The 24,724-nt window shown below is 41.8% G+C and overlaps 2 protein-coding genes across 5 annotated transcripts in view; both read right to left on the reverse strand.

Annotated features, from left to right (window-relative positions):
• Positions 1-7,879, reverse strand: part of STON1 (stonin 1) — a 53,223-nt gene extending 45,344 nt beyond the window's left edge. Inside the window, exon 1 of the mRNA XM_033838572.2 lies at positions 7,781-7,879. The gene's annotated coding sequence lies outside the window, so the exon portion shown is untranslated. The remainder of the gene's footprint in view (positions 1-7,780) is intronic.
• A 7,453-nt stretch (positions 7,880-15,332) lies between these two features.
• PPP1R21 (protein phosphatase 1 regulatory subunit 21) overlaps positions 15,333-24,724 on the reverse strand; it is a 59,879-nt gene continuing 50,487 nt past the window's right edge. For all 4 annotated transcript variants that reach the window (XM_019943014.3, XM_073791371.1, XM_019943015.3 and 1 more), the window contains 3 exons: positions 22,877-22,975; positions 21,730-21,858; positions 15,333-19,462 (listed from right to left, as the gene is read on the reverse strand). In XM_019943014.3, the coding sequence (XP_019798573.2) occupies positions 19,433-19,462; positions 21,730-21,858; positions 22,877-22,975 (258 nt within the window). In that variant the 3' untranslated portion in view covers positions 15,333-19,432. The remainder of the gene's footprint in view (positions 19,463-21,729; positions 21,859-22,876; positions 22,976-24,724) is intronic.

Raw genomic sequence — 24,724 nt, forward strand, 5'->3', positions numbered from 1 at the left:
ACAAGGAGAAATTGACAAATCCACAGAGTGGAAGATTTTAACATTCCTTTCTCAAGAAACTGAAGAGAACTCGGAAAGCAGGCAAAAGAAAATCAGAAAGAACATGAGAAATTTGAAAAACACAGTTAATAGGTTTGACCTGTTAGATTGATATAGAATGCTACAGCCACCAAGCAGGGAATATATTTTTCTTTTAAACCACACATGAAATATTTGGAAAAATTGTTTATGTAATCAGACACAGAGGATTGCTATTATACAAACCATGCTGTCTTTTCATAATGCAACTAAATTAGAAATCAACAATAATTTAAATAAAGTTAAGAAAAAGCTTTTTTAAACGTTGAAAATGGAAAATTAAATCCATGGGTTAAAAAGAAAATAAAAGAAATATGAAAATGGGATTGACATACATACGCTAATATGTATAAAATAGATAACTAATGAGAACCTGCTGTATAGCACAGGGAACTCCACTTCACTGTACAGTAGAAACTAACATAACATTGCAAAACAACTATACCCCAATTAAAAAAAAAGTTATAATAGAAAAAAAAAGTCTAGAGCCAAGTGGTAATGAAAGTACACATATCAAAACTTGTATGATGTGGCTAAAGCAACATGTAGAGCTAACTTTATAGCTTTAAAATGCATTTATTTTTTTGGCCGTGCCACACATCTTGCGGGATCTTAGTTCCCTGACCAGGGATTGAACCCGGGCCATGGCAGTGAAAGTGCCAAGTCCTAACCATTGGCCCGCCAGGGAATTCTCTAAACTGCATTTATTGAAAAACAAAAAATAAATGAGCTAGAAGTTAACTCAAGTAGCTAGAAATGGAAAGAAAAAATAATAAAAATAACAGGAAAAAAAAGAAATGAAAAGCAAAAAGTATAGATAAGAAAGAAGCTGCTTCTATCAAAAGACTAATTAAGTAGACTTCTATATTAATTTTTAAAAAGAGATGGCACAAATAAACAATATTAAGGGGCTTCCCTGGTGGCGCAATGGTTAAGAATCCTCCTGCCAATGCAGGGGACACGGGTTCGAGCCCTGGTCCGGGAAGATCCCACATGCCGCTGAGCAACTAAGCCCGTGCACCACCACTACTGAGCCCGCGTGCTGCAACTACTGAAGGTTGTGTGCCTAGAGCCCATGCTCAGCAACAAGAGAAGCCACTGCAATGATAAGCCCACGCACCGCAACAAAGAGTAGCCCCCCCCCACTCGCCACAACTAGAGAAAGCCCACACACAGCAACGAAGACCCAACACAGCCAAAAATAAAATAAATAAAATAAATAAATTAAAACAACAACAAAAAAAAATTAAGAACTAAAAAGGGAACATATCTTAAAACATAGTCAATATTTATAAAAACCATAAAAGAAAATTATGAATAAATTTATGCTAATAAATTTGAGAACACATGAAATGGATCATCTAAACAAACAAATTATCAAAACTGGATCAAAAAGAAATAGATCAAATCTATCAATAATCATTTATGAAATTGCATTGTCAAAAACTTGACACACATACCCTGACTAAGCAGTGCAGAGGATTTTACAATGAATTTTACCAAACTTCTAAGAAATAGTCTTTATCTCTCACAAACTGCTTAAGAAAAATACATATGAAAGAGAAAAAGTTTCCCAACTTATTTCATGGAACTAATATAAACTTGACACCAAACAATATTTTTTAAAAAAAGAAAATTATAGACCAATTGTTTCACTTATGAACATTTGCAAAAATCCTAAACAAAATACTAGCAAATGATATCCCATAGAATAAAAGAACACATCTGTATATGTGTATATATATATATATATGTGAGTATGACTCAAAGTAATTACATATACTCATATTATCACTTTATAATATTAAGAAAGAAAATTATATCACCTCATATAATTTACATAAAAACATTAAGGCATTACATAAAATCAATACTCAGTCATGATAAAATGTTTAAGTTATTAAAAAATATTAATAGAGGGAACATCCTTAATTTAATAAAGAATATCTACTGGAAACTTAAGCAAACTTCACGATTAATGGAGAAATTTTAAAAGCACTTGTTACAAGACAGTACGAAGACAAGGATGTTCGCCATCACTGTTACTATTAAATACTGTACTGAGGGTCTACCCAATGCAATAAGATAAGAAAAAGATATGGTCATAAGGAATTAAAAAGAAAAGACAAATATTATTTTGTGATTGTCTACCTAGAGATTTCGAGAATATCTACATACAGACTCTTAGAACTAATAAGAGAAGTCAACTGGGATGCTTGATGCAAGATCAAAATTCAAAAATCAGGAACGTTTCTATGGGCCAGCAAATAATCAATTTGAAATTATAATAAGAAAAAAAGACATTTATAACATCAACAAAACCTATACAAAATAAATATAGCAAGAGCTGTGTAAAACAGTTATGGAGGAAATCACCAGTCATCTTTCACCTGAATAAAAGGAAAAGATGGGAAGACCTGATATTGTAAAGGTGTCAGTTCTCTGGAATATAAATTGAATGAAATCAATAAAAATACCAACATGATTTTTTGCCTGTGTGCAACTAGACAAACTAACATTTATATGAACTAGTAAAATCCAAGAAAGCCAAGAAATTCTGAAAAAATATAAAAGTAATTGTAATAGCTAACAATTATTGTGTGCTTCCTTATACGGCAGGCACTATTCTAACATTCTGCATACATTATCCTTAAAGTGGATACTATTATCTATTTTATAGACAAGGAGACTAAGAGAAATTAGGAAACTTGCCCAAGGTTATTTGGTATTCTTACGAGTAGCAATAGACGAAAAGAAGACAATTATGTAATATGTTCCAAATACTGAAGGAAAATAATTATGAGTCCAGAATTCCACACTCAGTCAAACTCTCATTTATAAGAGCAAAATAAAGACATTTTCAGCAATATAAATATTTTAAAGTTTACCAAAGGCCTTCCTTCTATGAAAGAACTTCTAAATTTCCATTGATATGAACTCAGAAGGAAGGAGTGGGGTATCAGAAGTAGCAGCCTCCAAAATGCATTGGATAAATAAAACAAAACAAGGTAAAGTAGGTGAGAAAGGTGGAACCAAGTATACATAGGAAATAGAAGGTATATAATAATGTTATTAGTTATTCGAAGTACAGGCCATAAAGTCCTATGCATATGCTAGAAGTAGGCCACTAAGTTGGCCCTGTCTTCCTTTTGGCCAAATAGGAAATGGGAAACGTCAATTAAAGGATTCACAGCACCCACAAGACAAAACAGACAAGTTGTTCACAAGAACTATTCCTGGCACTGAGACCACAAAGACATTTCTCATATGGTCAAACAGATACAAGATCTGGGATTTTGTTCCAAGTGTGATAATGTGGGAAAGAAATCCTTGACTCTTAACAATTTTTTTTCAACAAGAAGGTGATTTAGAAGCATCAGCCTTTCAGAAAACTTTTCCTTGAAGAATAAAAGAGATAAAGCCTCCTACTTAAGGTGTGTTATTTGAATGACCAAGTGTTTTAGAAAAGCCCATCTTTAGGTATATTCCAGGAAGAGGATGGATAAGATGACCTCTAGGGGCCTGGTTGCCTGTGAGGATACATGGTGGTACAGGATGTGGGCTTCTTCCCCAGAGCTATCCCCAGAACATCTCCATCTCTGGTTCATCTTGCCAATGCGTGGGATCACCCACATAGCCAGGCTTCCAAAAAATAGTTTATTATTGTGTTTTCACAGTAATAAACATCGAGAAGCAATACACTTTTCTCTTCCTTTCCTGTTCCATGGTAAATCCTTGACCTACCTATCCTGACATTCCATATAACACGTAGATAAGATAAATGGGAGCCTGGCAGCTTTCCCTGGGCCTTCCTACCCATCTCACTCCCCTGACAATGCCAAGAAAAATGAACACCCATACTGGTAGGGCTCTGAAGACATAATTTGCTGGTCTTTAAAAATTCTGCCTTTTACCAGGACTGTTCCAGAATCCCATGGGGTTCCTGGAATTCCAGGCTGTCCAGGAAGCGTCTGAGGAATTCTGGATTATTTCTCATGGGTATAGCTGGCTCCCAAGGGAAGGTGAGCTACCTCTGGCTAAGTCTGGAGCAATTCCCAAGGACTTCCAAAGAGAAGTGACAGTGGGAGATGGAAGAGATGGGAGATAGAGGTATTTTACAATTAATCAAAATATCAGTTCTTACTGAACCACAAATTACTTTCCCTTCCTTTTCTATTTTTTCTTATAATTAAAATAACGATAATAATACATGTTGGACTTCCCTGGTGGCACAGTGGTTAAGAATCTGCCTGCGAATGCAGGGGCCACGGGTTCAAGCCCTGGTCCGGGAAGATCCCACATGCCGCGGAGCAACTAAGCCCGTGTGCCACAACTATTAAGCTTGCGCTCTAGAGCCCATGAGCCACAACTACTGAGCCCGCATGCCACAACTACTGAAGCCCGCGTGCCTAGAGCCCATGCTCCCAACAAGAGAAGCCACCGCAATGAGAAACCCACGCACCGCAACAAAGAGTAGCCCCCGCTCGCCGCAACTAGAGAAAGCCCGTGCACAGCAACCAAGACCCAACACAGCCATAAATAAATAAATTAATAAATAAATTAATAAATTAAATTTAAAAAATAATAATAATAATACATGTGCATGGAGATGGTAGACAGCAGTGATTGATATGAATAGACTTTGGCCACTGACCTGATTTCAAGATTTGATTCTAGCACATAGTAGCTATGCAACCCTCTGATTCTAGTTTCTGAATCTTATAGCATGAGAATAATATTGGTACTTACCTCAAAGAGTTTCAAAATGAAATACTATATGTATGTGCTTTATACTCAATAAATGTTAGCTATTACTATTGTAAAAATGTTGAGAAATACAGGCAAGCACAGAGAAAATCAAAAGTACCTGTAATCCCACCATCCATTTTCAGGCATACAATTCCAGTATTTTGGGGGTGTATTTTCAAAGAGTGAGATACAATGCTTTCTATTTCATAACCTGCTTTTAAATTTTAACAAAACAGGGCTTCCCTGGTGGCGCAGTGGTTGAGAGTCCGCCTGCCAATGCAGGGGACACGGGTTCGTGCCCCGGTCCAGGAAGATCCCACATGCCGCAGAGCGGCTGGGCCCGTGAGCCATGGCCACTGAGCCTGCGCGTCCGGAGCCTGTGCTCCGCAACGGGAGAGGCCACAACGGTGAGAGGCCCATGTACCGAAAAAAAAAAAAAAAAAAAAAAAATTAACAAAATACCCTAAGCATGTCTATATAATTTGGTATCCTTGTACAACATGATTTTAAAAGGCCACATCATATTCCTTTAGGTTTACTTCTTAAAACAAATAAGAAGTAAAAATAACCCCTTCCCTCCTTTCTCCTCTGCAGGTTCCACTGTTCGTCTGTTTCCAACTCATCTGACCCGTCAGATGATAGCTGGCTGCTTTCTATTGGCTAACTGGGGATGCAGCCTTCATCTCACCGTCCAGACCACCTGCTCCATCAGCCAGCCTTCATTACATCCCCAGAATCCAGAGCAGCCATTTGGGGCTGCACAGCAAACCCTCGTGCATGATGGCAAACCACCCAGTTTAACAAGATTCCATGAGGTGGTACAAAAGCTGAACACGGCAGAAAGGCAATTTCTTTGCAAATAGTATGAGGCTGACTTCTGGGACATTAAATACACTATTTAAAATTCTCAGGAAGAGGAAGAGACTGAAGATTTTTATCTGAGTGCATTGTTTTTCTAAGCACCAGGGCCAAACAAGTTCAAAACTTTTAAGGGCTTTCTTTTTGAATGGAAGTCACAACACTTTCTTACCAATGACATTTTGAAACCACAGTAAAACCTTACTAATTCATACTAATGGGGAACTACCCCACTCAATCAGCAGAGAAAAATGAATTATATCCTTTTTAAAATAAAGAAGTTTCTTTCCAATGAAATTCATTTTTTAAAAAATCTTTATTTCTGAATAGTTCAACACCTTGACCTGTTTTGACGGGTTGTTCTGAAGCTGATCTAAGACATATGTGACAACAACATTTATTGTTTATATAGAAACAGGAATGGCTTACGTTCTTGAGAAGGGCATTCTCCCTAAAAACAATAAAAGTTCAACACTCCCCACAGTCCTGTTCAGACAGCTCACTCCTTAGGAAAGCTTTTTCCTCCTTGGTCACGTGGAAGCAAACCCCAGTTCAGGCTGCCCCCGGCTGCTCCAGTTCTGAGTGAGTGGGCAGAAGTTTGTAATATCAAGCCCGATCAACCCCTTAAAAGAAAAAATCCAAAAACCTCCAGATTCCAGGCTTGAGCAGACCCATCTGAGAATTAACAAGCTCCTTCTCAGCACCCAGAGAACTAAGGCTGTCATGGAAACACTGATTCAACCCTAATGAGAACAGACATAAAAACCACACAAGTGAACTAAACATTCCTCTACCCAAACGGAGTCAAGTTGAAGCAACAGCCTCAGGATTAAAGTAAGTGAGGCTGTTTTTTTCTTTGCGATCCTGCTCAGTTTTGCCTCTTCCACTGCCTTGTTTTCACAACTCCTGTTTATGAGAAAGTGGGAGTCGGGGAGTTGGGAGAGGGATGGAGAGGAGGGCTAGTAGGAGGGAAGAGAAATGCAGGGTGAGTAGCCAGGCTGGAGAATGCCAACAAACACTGCGGTTTATGTCAGGCAAATGAAAACTTCTAGCCTGGGAGAGGCTGCAATAGTCTGTTTGGGGTAGTCCGAAAATAAGCTACAGTGAACTCTCATCTCCCACTAAAACAGTTAAGTATGGAATGAAGTCTTTACTTTCCAAAGATCAGGTTCTGCACAGTATGTTAGCAAGCACTCTTTTTCTCTATTTTTTTCTTTATTATTTTTTCCTGTTTCTTTCAGAATTAGAAAGGCTAATTAAATGACATATCATTATTATTGGAAGAAAGCACAGTCAGAGAGGTTAAAAAAAAAAAGATGTCCAACAGAAATAGTAAAATCCCAAGGAGGAATATATTTTCATTTCCCCTTGGACACACAAGGCATGATTTGTGCGGCCAAGGGATCGAACATCAACTCCTACTTAAAGTCCTTCCTGCAGGAAATCTTTGGGCAAGTGTGAAGACCCCTGTGGCTATGGCTCCCTGGCCTGGGTCATCGCCTTCTAGGGCTGGAGGGGGCACCAGGCTGGAGATATCAGCCAGTGGAACAGGAGCCTCCCGGAGAAAGATGGGGAGGGGGACGGGGCTGGAGAAGGTAGCAGCATGAGTAACAGGAGCCAGGAAAACACAAGGAAAGTGAGAGTCCTGGGGGTGGGGGGATGCTGAGCCTCCCAGGGGAGGGATGGAGGACCGGGGCTGGTGACCCTGGGCCGGGAGGCCAGGGCCGCACGGGCTGGAACGAGTCCCCGCCCCCCGCCCCCCCTTGGAGCTGAGTCTAGATTCTTTTCTTTCCTGCTTGAGTTTTCTTTCTCTTGAGAGCGGGACCCAGGTCACAGCAGCAGCCCCAGAGCTGTGGTGTAGACGGGAAGCCGGGTGGGGCTCACCCCGTGCGGGCGCTGCCCTCTGGGGGCTGCGAGGGCGGCGAGGGGGAGAAGGGGCACCGCGCGGCGCACCCAGCCTGCCCGGGAGATGCCTGCGTCCCGCGACGTCGGCTGCGGCCCCCCTTCTCAAACTTTCCCAGCAAACCGGGGGTAACCCACCCCGGAGAGGGGGCTCCCATGCCTCCCCGTCTGTCCCCTGGGGGCGGTCACTCACGGGCAGCGCGGCTGGGGCTCCGACTCTGGCCGCCGCCATCCACCCGGGGAGGAGAAGCTGTAGGACGAGGAACGGGAGGACAGGGGGAGGAGAGGGAGGGCCCGGAGCGCGAGACTGGAGGGGCGGGGAGGGCGTGGCCACTCCGCAGAGGCTCTCCCGCCCCTGCCCCACCCCACCCCCTGCTTCGTCCCCGCTTCTCTCAGCAGTCCTCCCCGCCCTGGATCCCCCAAAGTTTTTCTGGTGTCTGATTCTCCATTCTCTTCTCTCCTCGTCTTCCTTCGGAGTCTCCAGCCCCCAAGTGGGGGGAGAGGGTGCTCCCTGCAGCAGAAGTGGGGCGGGGTGGGGGCAGGTATGGGAGTTACGTTTAGACGCCCCTGGAAGCAGACGGCTGAGGCCTTTGGCAGGTCTGAAACCACCCTCCCCCTCTAGGACCTTGTCTTTTCTGGGTGGTGGGGTGATGGGGGGGACGCTGGGGGGGCGGCGGGAGGTTGAGGCGACTTGGGGTCGTGTTTCCACGTTGCTTCATTGAGCTTTTGGGCTTGGCTTTCTCTTGTGATTAGAACTGAAGAATTTTTTTTGCCTTTTTAAAAAACTGAAGTACAGTATAGCTGATTTACAATCTTATATTAGTTTCAGGTGTACAGCATAGTGATTCAGTATTTTTACAGATTATACCCCATTAAAAGTTATTACAAGGGCTTCCGTGGTGGCGCAGTGGTTGAGAGTCGGCCTGCCGATGCAGGGGACACGGGTTCGTGCCCGGTCTGGGAAGATCCCACGTGCCGCGGAGCGGCTGGGCCCGTGAGCCATGGCCGCTGAGCCTGCACATCCGGAGCCTGTGCTCCGCAACGGGAGAGGCCACAACAGTGAGAGGCCCGCGTGCCGGGAAAAAAAAAAAAAGTTATTACAAGATAATGGCTATAAGTCCCTGTGCCATACAGTATAACCTTGTTGCTTATCTATTTTTTACATAGTAGTTTGTATCTCTTAATCCCACACCTTTAATTTTCCCCTCCCCTCTGGTAACCGCTAGTTTGTTTTCATGAATCTGTTTCTGTTTTGCTACATACATTCATTTGCATTATTTTTTAGATTCCACATATAAGTGATATCATACAGTATTTGTCTTTCTCTCTGCCTTATTTCACTAAACATAATATTCTGTAGGTCCATCCACGTTGCTGCAAATGGCAGAATTTCATTCTATTTTATGGATGAGTAATATTCCATTGTGTGTATATAGACACACACACACCCCATACCTCCTTTATCCATTCGTCTGTTGACGGACACTTGGGTTGCTTCTATATCTTGGCTAAGAATTATTTTTGAAGCCTCTGTTGAGTGCCTCCTCTTTTCCTCTAAGGTGAGACCAGCCCTGGTCACAGGGTAAGACGAAAGGTAAAGATGGAACCCCACCTTCCAGGGCCCATCAGTACGCAAGAGGAGGAGGACAGGGATAGCCTAGTGAAGGGCCAGGCTGTGTGGATGGGGCAGGAGGCCGCCTGCAGAATGTAGAAGAGAAGGGGAGCTGTCATCTGAGGAGAGGTTAGAGGGTGACATCTAGTCCCTAATCCATCACTTGCTAGCAGGTAACTCTGGGCAAGTCGCTTGACATCTGAGCCTCTTCCGCAAGCAGGGCTGCCTCACTGGGAGTCAGAATGAAAGGAGAAGATTCACTGGAGGGATATCCAACCCCAGGATGGGAGGCTTGAGTAGAGTCTGAACAGACTCAGAGGAGAGAAAAGAGGGTATTCCAGGCCCTGGCACACAGAGCTTTGGAGGCTGGCAAGGCTGGAAGGCTTAGGAAAGGTGGGAAATGTTTGGATGAGAAGGTGGAACTAGACATAAAGCAGGAAATGGGAAATCCATGAAAGTTTTTAAGCAAAAGAATATTTTGATGCAAGTGGTATCCTATTCACTTTTGTATTCCCAGAGCCTGGCATACAGTTGGCTCTCAGTAAATCTCTGTGGACAGCCTGGCCTCAATAGCTATGCCACCACATCTGTTCATGGCCAGCTGTGACCTCATTTTACTCCAGTTCCTGTCCTTTTCCTTGCTCTACAGTAAGGAGACGCTCAGACTATATCATTCTCCTTTTCATTAACAAGTTTCCCTTTTCGGACAGCCTTTTCACAGAAACCATTTAGAATTTCCACACTGTTTAACAAGGGGTCCCCAAGTTGTCTGTAAATATGATCTAGTAGATTAACCTGGAACCTCAAAGTCAGCTGAAGCTGTCAGGATCAATTAATATAAATTCAAACCGGCTTTCAAAAACGCCCAATTTGAAAGGGGACTTGGTTGGAAAGTGAGGATTTCAGATCTAGGATAAGCTTAGCCCTAAACGCTTGATAAGAACATTCCTCTCTAAAAACTTTACAACAGTAAGTCTCTATTTATATTGCAACATTCATTCAAAATAAAGACTTGTGGAAAACCATATTCAAAACAACATTAATCAGTGATAGCTTCAACTACAGTGAAAATGAAACAGGAAAAAAAAAAAATCACCATTTTAAGTACATGATGCATTCTGGCCTGATTTTTTTTTTTCTCCTTTTTCGGCCTTACCACACGGCATGTGGGATCTTAGTTCCAGGGATCGAACCCGCATTCCCTGAATTGGAAAGGCGGAATCTTAACCACTGGACCGCAAGGGAAGTCCTTGGCCTGATGTTTTTAAACAACTTTATCCATGAGGAAACCTGAATATTCTTTCAAAGGAAATTTCCAGAGATAAATAAAACACCTACGTCTTCACTGAGAATGCCAGCTGAAATCAATGATACTTAGGAGGATGACCACTTATTTCAGAATGGCCCGAGATTCCAAAAAGCACATAAAAAGATGCTCAACATCACTAATTATTAGAGAAATGAAAATCAAAACTACAATGAGGTATCACCTCACACCAGTTAGAATGGCCATCATCAAAAAATCTACAAACAATAAATGCTGGAGAAGGTGTGGAGAAAAGGAACCCTCCTACACTGTTGGTGGGAATGTAAACTGGTACAGCGACTATGGAGAACAGTATGGAGGTTCCTTAAAAAACTAAAAATAGAATTACCATATGACCCAGCAATCCCACTCCTAGGCATATACCCGAAGAAAACCATAATTCAAAAAGATAAATGCACCCCAGTGTTCATTGCAGCACTATTTACAATAGCCAGGACATGGAAGCAAACTAAATGTCCATCAACAGAGGAATGGATAAAGATGTTGTACATATGCACAATGGAATATTACAGGCATAAAAAGAACAAAATAATGCCATTTGCAGCAACATGGTTGGGCCTAGAGATTGTCATACTGAGTGAAGAAAGACACAGAAAGACAAATATGATATTGCTTATATGTGGAATCTTAAAAAAAAAGGGGTGGTACATAATGAACTTATTTACAAAACATAAGTAGAGTCATGGATGTAGAAAACAAACTTATGGTCACCAGGTGATAAGCAGGGGGAGAGATAAATTGGGAGATTGGGACTGACATATACACACTACTATATAGATATAAAATAGATAACTAATAAGAACCTGCTGTATAGCACAGGGCACTTTACTCAGTACTCTATGATGGCCTATATGGGAAAAGAATCTTAAAAAAAAAAAGAGTGGGGCTTCTCTGGTGGAGCAGTGGTTGAGAGTCCGCCTGCCGATGCAGGGGACACGGGTTCGTGCCCCGGTCTGGGAAGATCCCACGTGCCGCGGGGTGGTTAGGCCCATGAGCCACGGCCGCTGAGCCTGCGCGTCCGGAGCCTGTGCTCCGCAACGGGAGAGGCCACAACAGTGAGAGGCCCGCATACGGAAAAAAAAAAAAAAAAAAAAAACAGTGGATATATGTATAACTGATTTACTTTGCTGTACACCTGAAACTAACACAACATTGTAAATCAACTATACTCCAATTAAAAAGGAAAAAAAAAGCAATGGCCGGAGATTGGCTATCCTTTGTCCTAGAGATGGGACACTCTTAGGTGTGGCTTAAGCTACAGTTGTAGTCCCTTGGCCTGCTTCCTAGAGTGTATCCAATTAGCAGTAAGTGAACACCTACTATGTACAAGACATTCTGCTAGGCACTGTGGGGGAGTAAATACAAGGCCATGGTTCCTGCCACACAGCACCTGGAAGTTGTTCAGGGAGACGGCATATGTGAAAATGACTGTGAGGTGTGTTGACAATTTAACGTAACAGAAGAGATGCCCTAAGGAAATACGGGAAAGCTGGAGAAAGGGAGAATATTCTTCAGCATCTAAGCGAGATAGTAAGTGACATTTTTTTTTCTTAGTTAACTGAACTGTGTTGTTTCTATTCTTGGACCTATGGGGTGTCACCATTGAGCTATCCCACTGGTGTTTAGGGAGCAGTGGGGCTATTTAGGGAGCAGAGATCATTAAAAATAACACAAAGGTTCTAAGTGGGTAGGTGCCTTTTGAGGCTCCTACACCCACAAGCCAGACAATAGCCTCTAGCATAGCATGTTTCCACCCAGGAGTCAATTCTTCTGATCCTCCCTTTCCCAAACCAGTTATTCTAATCCTGCTCTATAACCTTTTCTTTCAAAGAGGTAGAAGAACTGTAATGGGTTTTCCTGCTCTAATTCTCTGATTGCCAGTTAATTTCCCAATTTGGAGCTAATTTACCAAACAGCTTAAAAATGTAAGGCACAGGCAAAGCTTACTGACAAGCTTTCCATTTATCATCATGGTATCTGAGGACTGGCCCTTAGCCAAGAACAGAGCTTCCTCTTCTTTCCAAGAACAGACCACTCCTTGTCAGTGTGGCTCTGCCAGATGGTTTCTTAGCCATCATCAACCAAGGTGCTATCTTCATATGTGAGAGTTATAGAGGAGTTTGAAGCCTTTTAAGAGCTGGGAACAACTGCCAAGGTCAATGCTGCATAGAACAAAACTGCACATTTTTCTGTCTGAGGATTTTTATTACGAAGAAAGCTTTAATTCATGGTCATTTGGAGAGAGCTTTTTGCTCCAAATTTTTGGTGGCTTTCTTAGCTAATTGGTTCCTTACTTTACTTATTTTTTTCTCACATTTTTGTTTGGAAATAGCGCGGCCAAGTTTTTGTTTTGTTTTTAGTGGACAATGAACTTGGAAAGTTGTCACGTTGTTAAAAAGTATCTGTTAGTATAACTGATACAGTTTCTTACCAAAAGCAGTGGAGAATCCAGTTTTATCAATTTGGAAGTGAGCAGTTCTGCTTATAACAGCATAATGGGGGGTGGTGTTTAAAAATGACATAACAAGACACGTGCTATTTATCATAGTTTCTCAAGCTGTGCCTGGAGCATCTTATCCCTTGACCCAGGCCTGCTGCAGAACAGAACATGAACAGTGCCCCCTGGAGTTGTCCAGCCAGCAAACCTACCTCCCCACCCCATCGCATCTCATTAAAGAGCCCTTTTTCTTTATTTGGAATTTCTTATAACATAATCCTAATTTTGATTAAAAACATATATATGCATGAAAAAGAACAGGAATAAACAAAAATATTAATAGCTGAATCTCTACAAAAAGAGATGTGTGCTCTTCACACTTTTCCTCATTTTCCAATTTTCAACAAGAAGCATGCAGTATGTAATGAAGAAAAAGTTGGAAATGTCGTTTCAGTAAGTTCTGAGAATGCTGTCTTCTCCAGGAAGCAATGAATGACTAATTAAAAGCCCTTTTCTTTTTTTTTTTCTTTTGCTTCTACGTGGACTTCAGCCAATTGAGTTCCCACTCTGTGCCTAGACTGAGAATTATCTCTCATTTTTCACTTTCCATGCTTTAAGAGGCCTAGACAGAATAGATGATTCTTTGAGAGGGCACTGCAATGGCACGTAGAGGCAAAGGACACCCACTGGAAAGGCTCGTGGAATGAGACAGAGTTATTTTAAGAGCAGGACACACTTGATGCCTGGGATGGTGAGGCAGGGAGATCCCAAGACAGCAGCAGTGCTGCTGGCCTAGAGACCAAGCAGGATAGCCTGGAGCAGATAGAAGGACTCTAGGAGAGACTTCTTTTTTTTTTTTCTTTGGCCATACCACACGGCTTGTGGGATCTTAGTTCCCCGACCAGGGATTGAACCCAGGGCCCCGGCATTGAGAGCACTGAGTCCTAACCACTGGACCACCAGGGAATTCCCTAGGAGAGACTTCTTGAAGAAGATAAATTTAGCTAAACACCCAATTGAATCTGACCACACTGAGACAAGAGTTATACACCTGGGAGAGAATTTAGGAATAAATTAGTGATAAGCACCATGGAAGACATAGATAGATAGATGATAAATAGAGAGACAGACAGACAGGCAATTATTTACTCCAGGGAAAACAAAGAGTTGTACAAGAAAGGAAAAATCATCATAGTACATTACATGACCCAGCTAACCAACAGCATTTAAATAATTATACTAAAGTATACATGCAATATCGGCCTAATCAAAATGTTGATGTTAACTAGTTTGAAGAGAAGACAGGAAAACAGAAAGCATGTACATGTATGTGAGTAGCAGGGAGAGGGAGGAAGATGAAACAGAGACAAATCCTCATCTTCCAACTGCGAAGTCAATTCATAATGCCTAACTGGAAAAGCAAAAGTAGCATGCAATTTGGAAATATGGAGACAGATACCAAAACAGTGAGTGAAAGTGCTTTTCTCTGGGGAGCGTGAAATGAGGGGGAGGAGCAGCAGACTTTGTTTTTCCTCATTTTTTCTTTGTAATAAGTTTTTTTTTGTTTTTTGTGGTACACGGGCCTCTCACTGTTGTGGCCTCTCCCGTTGCGGAGCACAGGTTCTGGACGCGCAGGCTCAGTGGCCATGGCTCACAGGTGCAGCCGCTCTGCGGCATGTGGGATCTTCCCGGACGGGGGCACGAACCCGTGTCCCCCGCATCGGCAGGCGGACTCCCAACCACTGCGCCACCAGGGAACCCCTGTAATAGGTATTTTTAGAACAGCCTGACTCAAACTGAGTTTGTAACTTTGGTAAAAATACAGACATTTAATAAAAGATGTTACAGCCTCTATGTATTATTTCTCACTTGCTGCCTTGTCTGAGATAAGCCCAGGGCAGGATGGATGACACATGTCAGTTTGTAATTATGCATTTTCACGATCACTTTGTTGCCTCACTAGCAGACTATAAGCTCCCAAGGGCAGCCAGCATGTCTGTTTTGCCTATTGCAGTCTCATCAGCACTGAGCACTCAGCGGGCGCTCAACACATACTTGTTGAGTGAATGATGAAATGGGTAAGGCAGATTTAGAAGTCAGCGCTCACCATCTTTACAAATGTATACATAACTGAAGTGTTTACAGGGGAAACGATCCAATGTCTGGGACCTGCTTTAAAATACTCCAGGAAAAGAAGAACTGTGGGGAAAAAAAGTGAAACAAGATTAACAAAATGTTCATAAGAAGTGATGGGGACATACGGGTTCATACTAGTCTCTAGTTTTGTGTAGGCTATAGAAAATTCCCTTAAGAAAAGAGAAATAACAATGAAGGTTGTACAGAAAGAGGATTATAAGGAAGGGGCAGCATCATGGCATAAATTTATTAAATTCAGAATTTGGTAGTTGGGAAGGTTTGTGTAACAGGGAACACATAAATAAAAATAAGGGTCAGACAGAGAAAACCATAATTCAAAAAGACGCATGCACCCCAATGTTCATTGCAGCACTATTTACAATAGCCAGGTCTTGGAAGCAACCTAAATGCCCATCGTCAGAAGAATGGATAAAGAAGATGTGGTACATATATACAATGGAATATTACTCAGCCATAAAAAGGAATGAAATTGGGTCATTTGTCAAGACATGGATGGATCTAGAGACTGTCATACAGAGTAAGTCAGAAAAACAAATATTGTATATTAATGCATATATGTGGAACCTAGAAAAATGGTACAGATGAACCGGTTTGCAGGGCAGAAATAGAGACACAGATGTAGAGAACAAATGTATGGACACCAAGGGGGGAAAGTTGCGGGGGGCGGGTGGTGGTGGGATGAACTGGGAGATTGGGATTGACACGTATATACTGATGTGTATAAAATGGATGACTAATAAGAACCTGCTGTATAAAAAAATAACTAAAATAAAATTCAAGAAAATAAAAAGTAAGTGTCAGAGAAGAAAAAAATCATGTCAAAAGCAAACCTTGTACCCGGGCCATTAGCCCAAGAAGCTAAATAAATGCTGAAAGAAGGGGTAGGGATACTTAATGAAGACATGGGAAGGGAAAGTTGAATGAAGTATAGGAGTTACTGAGAACTTTAATATTTTATCCTCCAAATATATACCAACAGTGCCTGTAGGAATAGAACTGAATGCCCCTGATGTAAAAGGCTCACACCACAGCAGTGAATAACCCATGCTCTGGAATCAGACTAGCCTGGATCTGAGTCCCGGCCCTACACGTACCAGCTGTGTGACTGTGGACACACTGCTGAGCCTCTCTAAGCCGTAGTTTTCTGTCTATACAATGGGGACAGTAATAGCACCAATGAGATACAATTATTGGAGGTTCCAATGAAGTAAGTTCTGTCAAGTCTTACCCATGCCTGACTTAAGTAAATGGCTAACAAATGGTGGTCACTATATGCCTTGGCAAGAGATTCTGCCAAGAGAGTGAAGATCTTAGCAGTTAAGTTAAAAGGGGACAATTTTGTCAGGAAACGAACTGCACCCTCTACAGTCCTGCCCTGTCCCTCAGGGAACCCTAGGAAATCTCCCAGAGGCACTGACCCTTACAGAGTGGCCGAGCAGTCCACAAGTACAGCCTGCAGGTCTGTGGGACCAGCCACCAAGCAGGGTGATAAGGGTGCCTGGTCTGGGAGCTCTGGCAGCTCACGGCTGGTAGGAGATACAAGTCCCAGCCACCAAAGGCAAGAGGGACGCAACCCAAGATTCACATTTTCTCTGTAAATGTGAAAACAGGACAGGTCCACGTCTCAGGAGAAGTGAACTTAGAGAAACAGGCCCATGTCTCAGGAGAAGTGAAACTCTTCCTGACCCAGAGGTCTGAGGAGTTTCAGAAAGGCAGAGGGAGAGTACACTGGGTGCTTGGAGGAGAACGAGGAGAAAGCGAGCGATGGTCAGCGTACATGTCTCATTTGTACACGCTACAGCCAAATCGCGCCCAGTGGGCAATGACGGGCCACTATGAAGGCCTTCTTTCCAACAGGGAAACAGCTCTGCAGAGATATGTTTCAGAAAGAGTCTGGTAAAAGGGGCGGGAGGTCTGGAGAACAGGTCCAGACAGTAGGGAGCCAGGACTTGATTTAAGGTATCCAATAAGGAGAGGTTAGAATGGAGAGATATGCAAAGGCAGGAAGGTTCAGTAGGACAAGATAAGCAAATGAGACGTGCCAGGCGAGGAGCAATCCAAGGTGATTCCCAGGTGTTCAGCTAAGTCACAACCAGGTGGAAGCTAGCTCGACCCTCCCTCTCAGTCAGGTTTGTTCAGGTCAAAATCCTTGGCTTCACCTTTGACTCCTCTTTCTCTCACTCCACATTCCGCCCAGTCAACGTTCATTCAACAAATAAATGCTCACTGAATGCCAGGCAGTGTTCCAGGTACAGAGGAAGACGGCAGTGAACAAACTAGACCAAAACCCTGCCTTCGTGGAGCTGTATCTTCTAGAAGAAACAGGCAATAAATTGCCTGGAAACAGGCAATAAACAAGATAAATAAGAAAAGCATATGGTATGTTAGATTCTGATAAGTATTGGGTTGGCCAAAAAGTTCGTTCGGGCCTTTCCATAAAATGTTATGGAAAGACCCAAATGAACTTTTTGGCCAAACCAATATTAGGAGTAAAACAAGGCAGAGAAGAGTAATAGAAGTGTACAGGGGAAAGAGTTGCAATTTCAGCAATTCCTATCCACTCTCTTCAAAATAAATCCAGAAATAGACTTCACACAACTTCCACTACCACCAGCACGGTCCAGGTTACCATCATCTCTCAACAGCCTCCTGCTACTGCAGTAGCTTCCCAACTTGTCTGTCTGCTTCCGCCGTTGCTCCCCTACAATCTATTCTCAGCATAGCAGCTCACAATTCCACTAAAACATAAGCCAGATGAGGACACTCCTTCATCCCAAACTCTCCAAAGGAGGAAGAGAAATGGACCAGAAATTCCAAATGCAGCATCACAGAACACTGAAGGTCTAGCAGGCGCGGGAAACTCTAGGTTTACGGTGGAGCTAATCAGCACGGTGCTTGGGGGCTTAGGTGCAGCTGCAGTGAAAACAGCTGGTTCAGTTGATGGAGAATTAAAATGAGCAGGTCACAGAAAACGGAAAGGGCAAAGGGGCTAGGGACTCAAAGGGCCGGGAGGATGGGACTGAGCTGACTGACCCAGAGATCCCCGAGACAGGATTCAAACACTTTCATACTATGGGGACTGGGCACAACCACCAGAGTCTGCCTCTACAGTGGCCCAGAGGCCAAGGAGTTGGCCTTTATGTTGAGCACGGAGGGAAGCTGGTGATGAGCTCTCAGGTGAAACAGAATAAAGCATTTTTGGAGGGTGACTAGCAACTGCCTAGAGAAGAGGCTCAAAGGAGATGAAGCTACAGGCAGGGAGGTGAGGAAGAAGGGGTTTCAGGTCTGCGGACCTAGTCTGGGGACTTGGACCTGGAGTGAAATGGGCATGTGCAGGAAACTCAGAAGAAAGGAGCAATATATTTAGAGACTTGGGGATGGAGGTGCTGGGAAAAATTTCACCCATGAAATACACACTGAAATGACACAATGTTTATGAAAGAAACCAAGAGGAGCCTGAAAGGGCTCAGGGTCCTTGCTTGAAGCATGGTTACAAGTACCTTGGGAGGTACTCAAAGCCTTATTAAAGGATTAACTGTACAATTATTCCAATTTGGGGGATTAGAAAGATTATATCAAAATCAATTGGGATTTGGTAATTTTGTGAAGCTTACTTTAATAAGTTTTAGTTTCCTTCATCAGATTTTCATAGAGAGACTGAAAGTTTGATATAAGTACGAATTTATTGACATCAATTTCCTTAAGCTATTATTCCAACACAGAGAGGGTACTGAAGAGCTGAAGACAATGATAATAAACCCACAAGATCTGAAGTTTTCAAGGCCCACTCCCTCCAGAACAGACAGAGAGAGCAGGAGAGAGGGAGGGAGAGAGAGAGAGAATGAACAAGTCATCAAAAAGAATTGGAAACTGCTTTCAATTACAGTAAGAATTAATGACAGTTTGACAATTTAAGCATTTTATCCAGAAACACATACCTATTCCACAGATACCAAATTGATTACCATATCACTGAGTTTGAAAATATACAAAATATTTGTTGTTCTTACATACTGAAATTAAAGCCTAATTTTAAAAAGTGCACAGTAAAAACAGCATAAGGAAACCTACAATATCCATGGTATGTGTACTGTTTTCCGTTTCACTGTCAACATCAAATTCTGGATTTACCTTACTGGTTACAAATATATTTTAAATACTTCAAGGCCATTTACAACACTGACTACTTTACTAGGTCCAACAACACTCCAGCTTCCTGAAGGCGGCCAGCCCTGGACGTGGAGTCTCGGCCCCGCAGCTCCGCGCAGCAGTAGCAGCTCTGCAAAGAAGTCACCAACCAGCTCTCTGTAAACTATCGACTCTTGTTCTTTTTAGAATTCCCCTGTGCAAAGAAAAATGTCAACAATAAGAACGCCAACCTCTAGAAAAATCATTCACACAGTTTAGACACCAAGCTGTCTGGAAGCCATATTTCACTGTGGAAAACTTTAGTTTCCAAGAGGGAGAACAGCTGATAACCTTGCATCGCTAACTTTTGAACAGGAATCACAGAGCAGTTTGTTACTTTTAACTCTCCCCACTTTCTCCGTCCATGAACCTTATTCCCCTGGGGTCTGAGGACAGGCAATAAAGAAAGAAAAGAAAGCTATCTTGGATTTATCAAACCTCAAATACTCATTTTGTTCCAAAGACAATGTAGTTTATGATTTCATAAAGCTGATAAAAACTTTTAGCCTGAACATGTTCCTTTACTGTTGAAATAAACACCTTTTAAAGGGTCTTAATAGGTACTAATTTTGAACATGTGCCAACTAGCACCCCAATGGGAATGATTACTGTCAAGGGGAAGATCAGATACCAGTTGAGAACAAGTTAGAGAGAAGATGTCTTAACTTATTCCCAATTCCCTCACATATGGAGATTTGGACTTTCCAGTTTTATGTAACTTTTCTTCTTTCTGGAGAGGTTCAAATTCCTACATTTAACTATTACATATAAATACTTTTCTTCATTAAGTAGGAAATGATTGCAGAACACAAACATTAAGAGCAAGATCATAGCAAACAAATGGTTTCAGGACGTTTACTTGGCATCCAATGGAGGCCATGTCAACTCAGCCATAAGATGATGCCATAGCAATTTAAATGACTAATAGCTGGGGGAGGTGTGCAAAATACAGGAACCACAGAATGATCAAAGAAACGTTAACAACAGAAACTACAAAGTGAAGAAGGATCTCTAACTCAGTGTTTTATTAATGACAGATATTCTAAGGACTAGATTAAAAAGTTCTAAGAGGGCTTAAAACTTCCCTCACTTCTAAAGTGGCTGCAATACAATTACCTTTGGGACAATGAGCTTTGTTTGCTATACCCCACAATAACCCTTCTCAATTCAGAACCGAATGCCTTCTGCAGCTCTGAGGCCTGAAAACTTTCCCTATAATCACTGCTACTTTTTTTCAAATGTTAGGTGCTAAAGCAGGCTTTCTCCTACTACTCCCACTAACACATGTGCTTTCTACATGAGTCGGCTATTGCCCTGATGGAATATCAAGAGGCCAAAAGGGTTAAAGGAGGCCCAACACTCCACCCTCTACCTCCAAGCTAAAGTTCCTGAAGCACAAGTAACTGGAGAACCCGAATCAGAACCACACTGGTGGTTACAATCATCACAAGATGTCCCAGAAAAGCATGACAGACATTCTCTGAAGAAGCCAGAGGCCAAACAATAACACAAAACTCCACTGAGAAGCAAAATTACGTAACGCAGATTCTAGTGCATTAACATGATACATTTTCCAAGGAGATACCAACTGAGTGGGATGCTGCTCTGTACCACCACTGGCAGATGCTAAAATGAAGCTATAGTTTGTTCATCTCTATGTCTTCCCCAGAGCCAGCACACGGCAGGAACTCAATACATGCCTGCTAGATCGGTAAGGGGCAGCAGTGGATTTCAAAGAGCACAGGCTGGAGACAGTAAATCCAAGCTGCTGGTGGCAGAGTATTGTCTGAGTTATCAAAATATGCCAAGCATCTGAGATGATGCATGAAACCAACTCTCTGGCCTCTTGAAGCTTACCTTTCATGATAAGAGTATATACATTATGATACAACAAAGAGACATGATACGTGGATATGCCCTTCAACACAAAAACATTACCAATATCTACTGACCCGAGCCTGGACAAGCAGAGGCCTTATGGGAAATGAAATCTATGAAGTTTTTGGAATTTAAAGGACAAGACAGTCCTAGGTTATATGAATATGTATGAGAATAAATTTGCTAAAGAAGGTTACTCTTCAACAGCACCATTTTAGATTCACATAGATAGAGTAATCCCCATCATAAACCCCCCAAGAATCCTCCTAACTAACAGAACAGTAGCAGAAATGCCCAAAATGCCAAAAATGCCAAAAAGCAACCGTCACAGTGTTAGGGCCTCAGAGGTTAGACCTCCTCTCAACTTACAACTCAATCAAACGATCTTCATTCTACTTTCAGATAAGAAGACAAGTGAAATGATTTATAAACACTTCAGATCTCTTAACCTTTCGTTTCTGAAACACACAGCAATGAAATACCTTGTATTAAATACATTAAATATTAAATATTACACTGCAGAGAGACCCCTTCCTCCCCTACCTTACTAGACATCTTTAGTGTGTCAATCTCTTCTCTCTGTTTAGATAGTGTCTCGTTCATGCTGCACAGGTGGTCGCTCATCATACTTAACTGATCCTCATAACTCCTCTTGGTAGTCGTCAGCTCATCCTAAATGGCCAGGGAAAAAAGAAAAGAGAAAGCAAAACCCCACTAGTCATACCACTCTAAAGCTTTTTTAATTTAGGAAAAAAATGTTTGAAAAGTAACCTATCAAGATGACCTATCTGATCAATTAATATGAAGGTTAAGCCACAGGCCTAACAAGAGAGCAAACTTAAAAGAAACAGGGCAGAGGTTTTTCTCAGCCTTCAAAATATGTTCGGAATTTCTTTGCAAAAATAAAAAAGTTTCCTTCTGTGCCAGGTATAAAGATGTCACAAAAAAAACAAGAGTGCTATATGATCTTTCTCAATTCTCTTAGGTTTTCCTGAACCTTCGGTGAGGTGGGGAAGGTGATCTCTGGCATGTTCCCACTACCCCACACCTTGACGGCCCACCATCCTCTAGGCAGGGCCCTCCCTGGAAGAAGCACCTTCCTCTCTCTTTCCAGCTCTCGGGCTCTCTTTGACCTTTTAAAATCTAATCCTGTGCTCCTAGCTAATCTGATAAACGAATTTGAAACCAGGAGGAAGTGCATGAATTATTTCTTTGCCTGTATCACTTCTATATTTAATAGGGGCTTTCTGGAAGCTAGGCTTTAAAACAAAGCAGTGAGTAAGGAGGAAAATTTTGCAGCCCTACCTTTCAGTTTACATCAGTTTTATGAAACAGTAAAGGGAAGGAACAGAGTCACATGAACAGAACAAGCCTCCCGCCCACCATGACAAGGACTAACTGGAAGGAGGAGAAAAAAGAAGGGCTTTGGGTAAATAAGTACTATTCAAAGAAATGCTGACTACAAAACTACTTACAATTAAAATAAAGTCAGAGCAATAAATAATACAACTACTTCTTGCCTGACATAAATGAGATGTTACTTTAAAATGAGTTAGAAATAAAATGGTTAGAAAAATGTTATGTCTAGAGGTTAAATGCCACCATTTGAGAAAGGAAATGCTGATTCTTTTGGCCCAAGAACTTTCAATGAAAAAAACATACCAACACTGCTTAGGTAGCATGAACTCACCTGAAGTCTGCTGTTGTTCTGACTGGCTGCTTTCATCTCTTCTGCCAGTGCCTCTTTAGACTTTTCAGCCAAGGCCAGTCTTTTAGAGAGTGCTCGGCACTGTTAAATCAGAAAACATTCAATTATCCCAGGGACCATTTCCCCAAACCAAATTTACCTCAGGGAAGGTTACTAGAAAACAATCCCCCAAACCGAAAGTACTTCCTCCCTTCCTTCCACAAATATCTACTGAATATCTACAGGCCTTGTACCACACACTGGAGCACACAAAAGAAAGATGTGGTCCTCACTCTCATCATTTTAATAAGGGAAAAAAAGTCTACTAACCCAAGCTCATCGCTGTTTTTTCCTAGCTCTAGCCTGATGACCAGTGGCTACAAAACCACCAGAAGTTTCTACATTTACCCAGGATTCATTCACACCCACACTGGATGAGAAGGGAAGTGGCATCATGCAATATGAATCCTAAGATACTTTTCTTGTGTTTTAAGTCCTTTATTGGAGACCGTATCACAGAAACAATAAAAGCTTTGCAGCCCCACTCAACAGATGGGAAAAAAACGTGAGTGCAGGACTTCAAAGATCCCGCTTGCTTTCTTTGGGGATTCTAACCAAGGCTATCCAGAGACAGAGTACATCAAGAAGCAAAAAGAAAAATTCTATTTCATACTACTGTTCAAAGAGGGCGTGCCATTAAAAGGATCACTAAATTTTCTGATAAACCATGAGATTGACAAGGAGGATCTGTTCAGACATGTTCGAATGTTATGTCAACATCAGACGCTCAGACCGACCATTCCAGTAAAGTAGTACAGAGGGTTGCCGCTTCCTGTTTACAGACAAGGAAAAACTAGAACAATTTAAAAATTCTTGTGTCACAATTGTGCTGAAAGAATTTACTAAGATAAGCAAATCTCTTGGAAATAAGGCAGCCTCAGAAATTCCCCGGTTACTCATTTCACTCCTCACAAGAGAATTTCAGGAAAGTTCAGCCAACCGAATCAACCACCCTCCTTTAACCGCACATCTATCGGTGTGCTTAGCACTGAACCTGAAAAAGAGGGAAAGAGTTTTGCAAAGCACGGGTCCTCATGAGGATGACAATCAAGTCTAAGAGAGTAATTCAGAAGGCAGTTAGGGATCCAAACCAGGCCACCATGATGTGCTGCGTGCACTGAGTGGCTGGGATGGTAAGCACTGCAGCAGTTCTATGGTGAGTCGTCCAGCTTGCCGTCCTCCCCGTTTTCTACAGCTCAACAGCCATCACTACTGATCATCTTATCAAACAGGTATGCATCACTAAGCTAGGCACATCATTTATTTCAGCAGGAGGAAAGAAGCAAAGCCCCCCTCCACTCCTAGCAACTGGATTCCTATCAACTCTTCTCTGTCTCTGTAAAACAGGAGAAAATCACAAAGTCGCATCCCAATGAAGGGTGTTGTCTTTCCTTTGTCAATTTCCTTAACAGTTTAAAGCATTATAATTCTCCGTCTAACATCTATAACTAACCTTTTAATAAAAAGTTTCCCATCAAAGACCTTACAGGTATTCTTATATATTGAGCGACATCCATTCTATCTTATCATTTGTTTCTCACTCTTTGATATTTGTAATTTCTTCCTTCATTTTCTCCCCTTCTTATCAATGAATTTGTATAATTTTATTATCTTGCATAGTGTTTTTCTAATCCTCTTAAGGAAATGAATTATTTGGTGAGGGAAGAAGAAAATGTAACAAAAAGAAAGATTCTGTATTTTTTAAAGGTTGAAAGAGGTTACATTTTGCATTTTATCATTTACAAAAACTGATTTCCACAAGTTGTCATTAGAAACTAGAGAGTATTTAAA

The sequence above is a fragment of the Tursiops truncatus genome, chromosome 14 (genome assembly GCF_011762595.2).
Source record: "Tursiops truncatus isolate mTurTru1 chromosome 14, mTurTru1.mat.Y, whole genome shotgun sequence".
Classification (NCBI taxonomy): Eukaryota; Metazoa; Chordata; class Mammalia; order Artiodactyla; family Delphinidae; genus Tursiops; species Tursiops truncatus.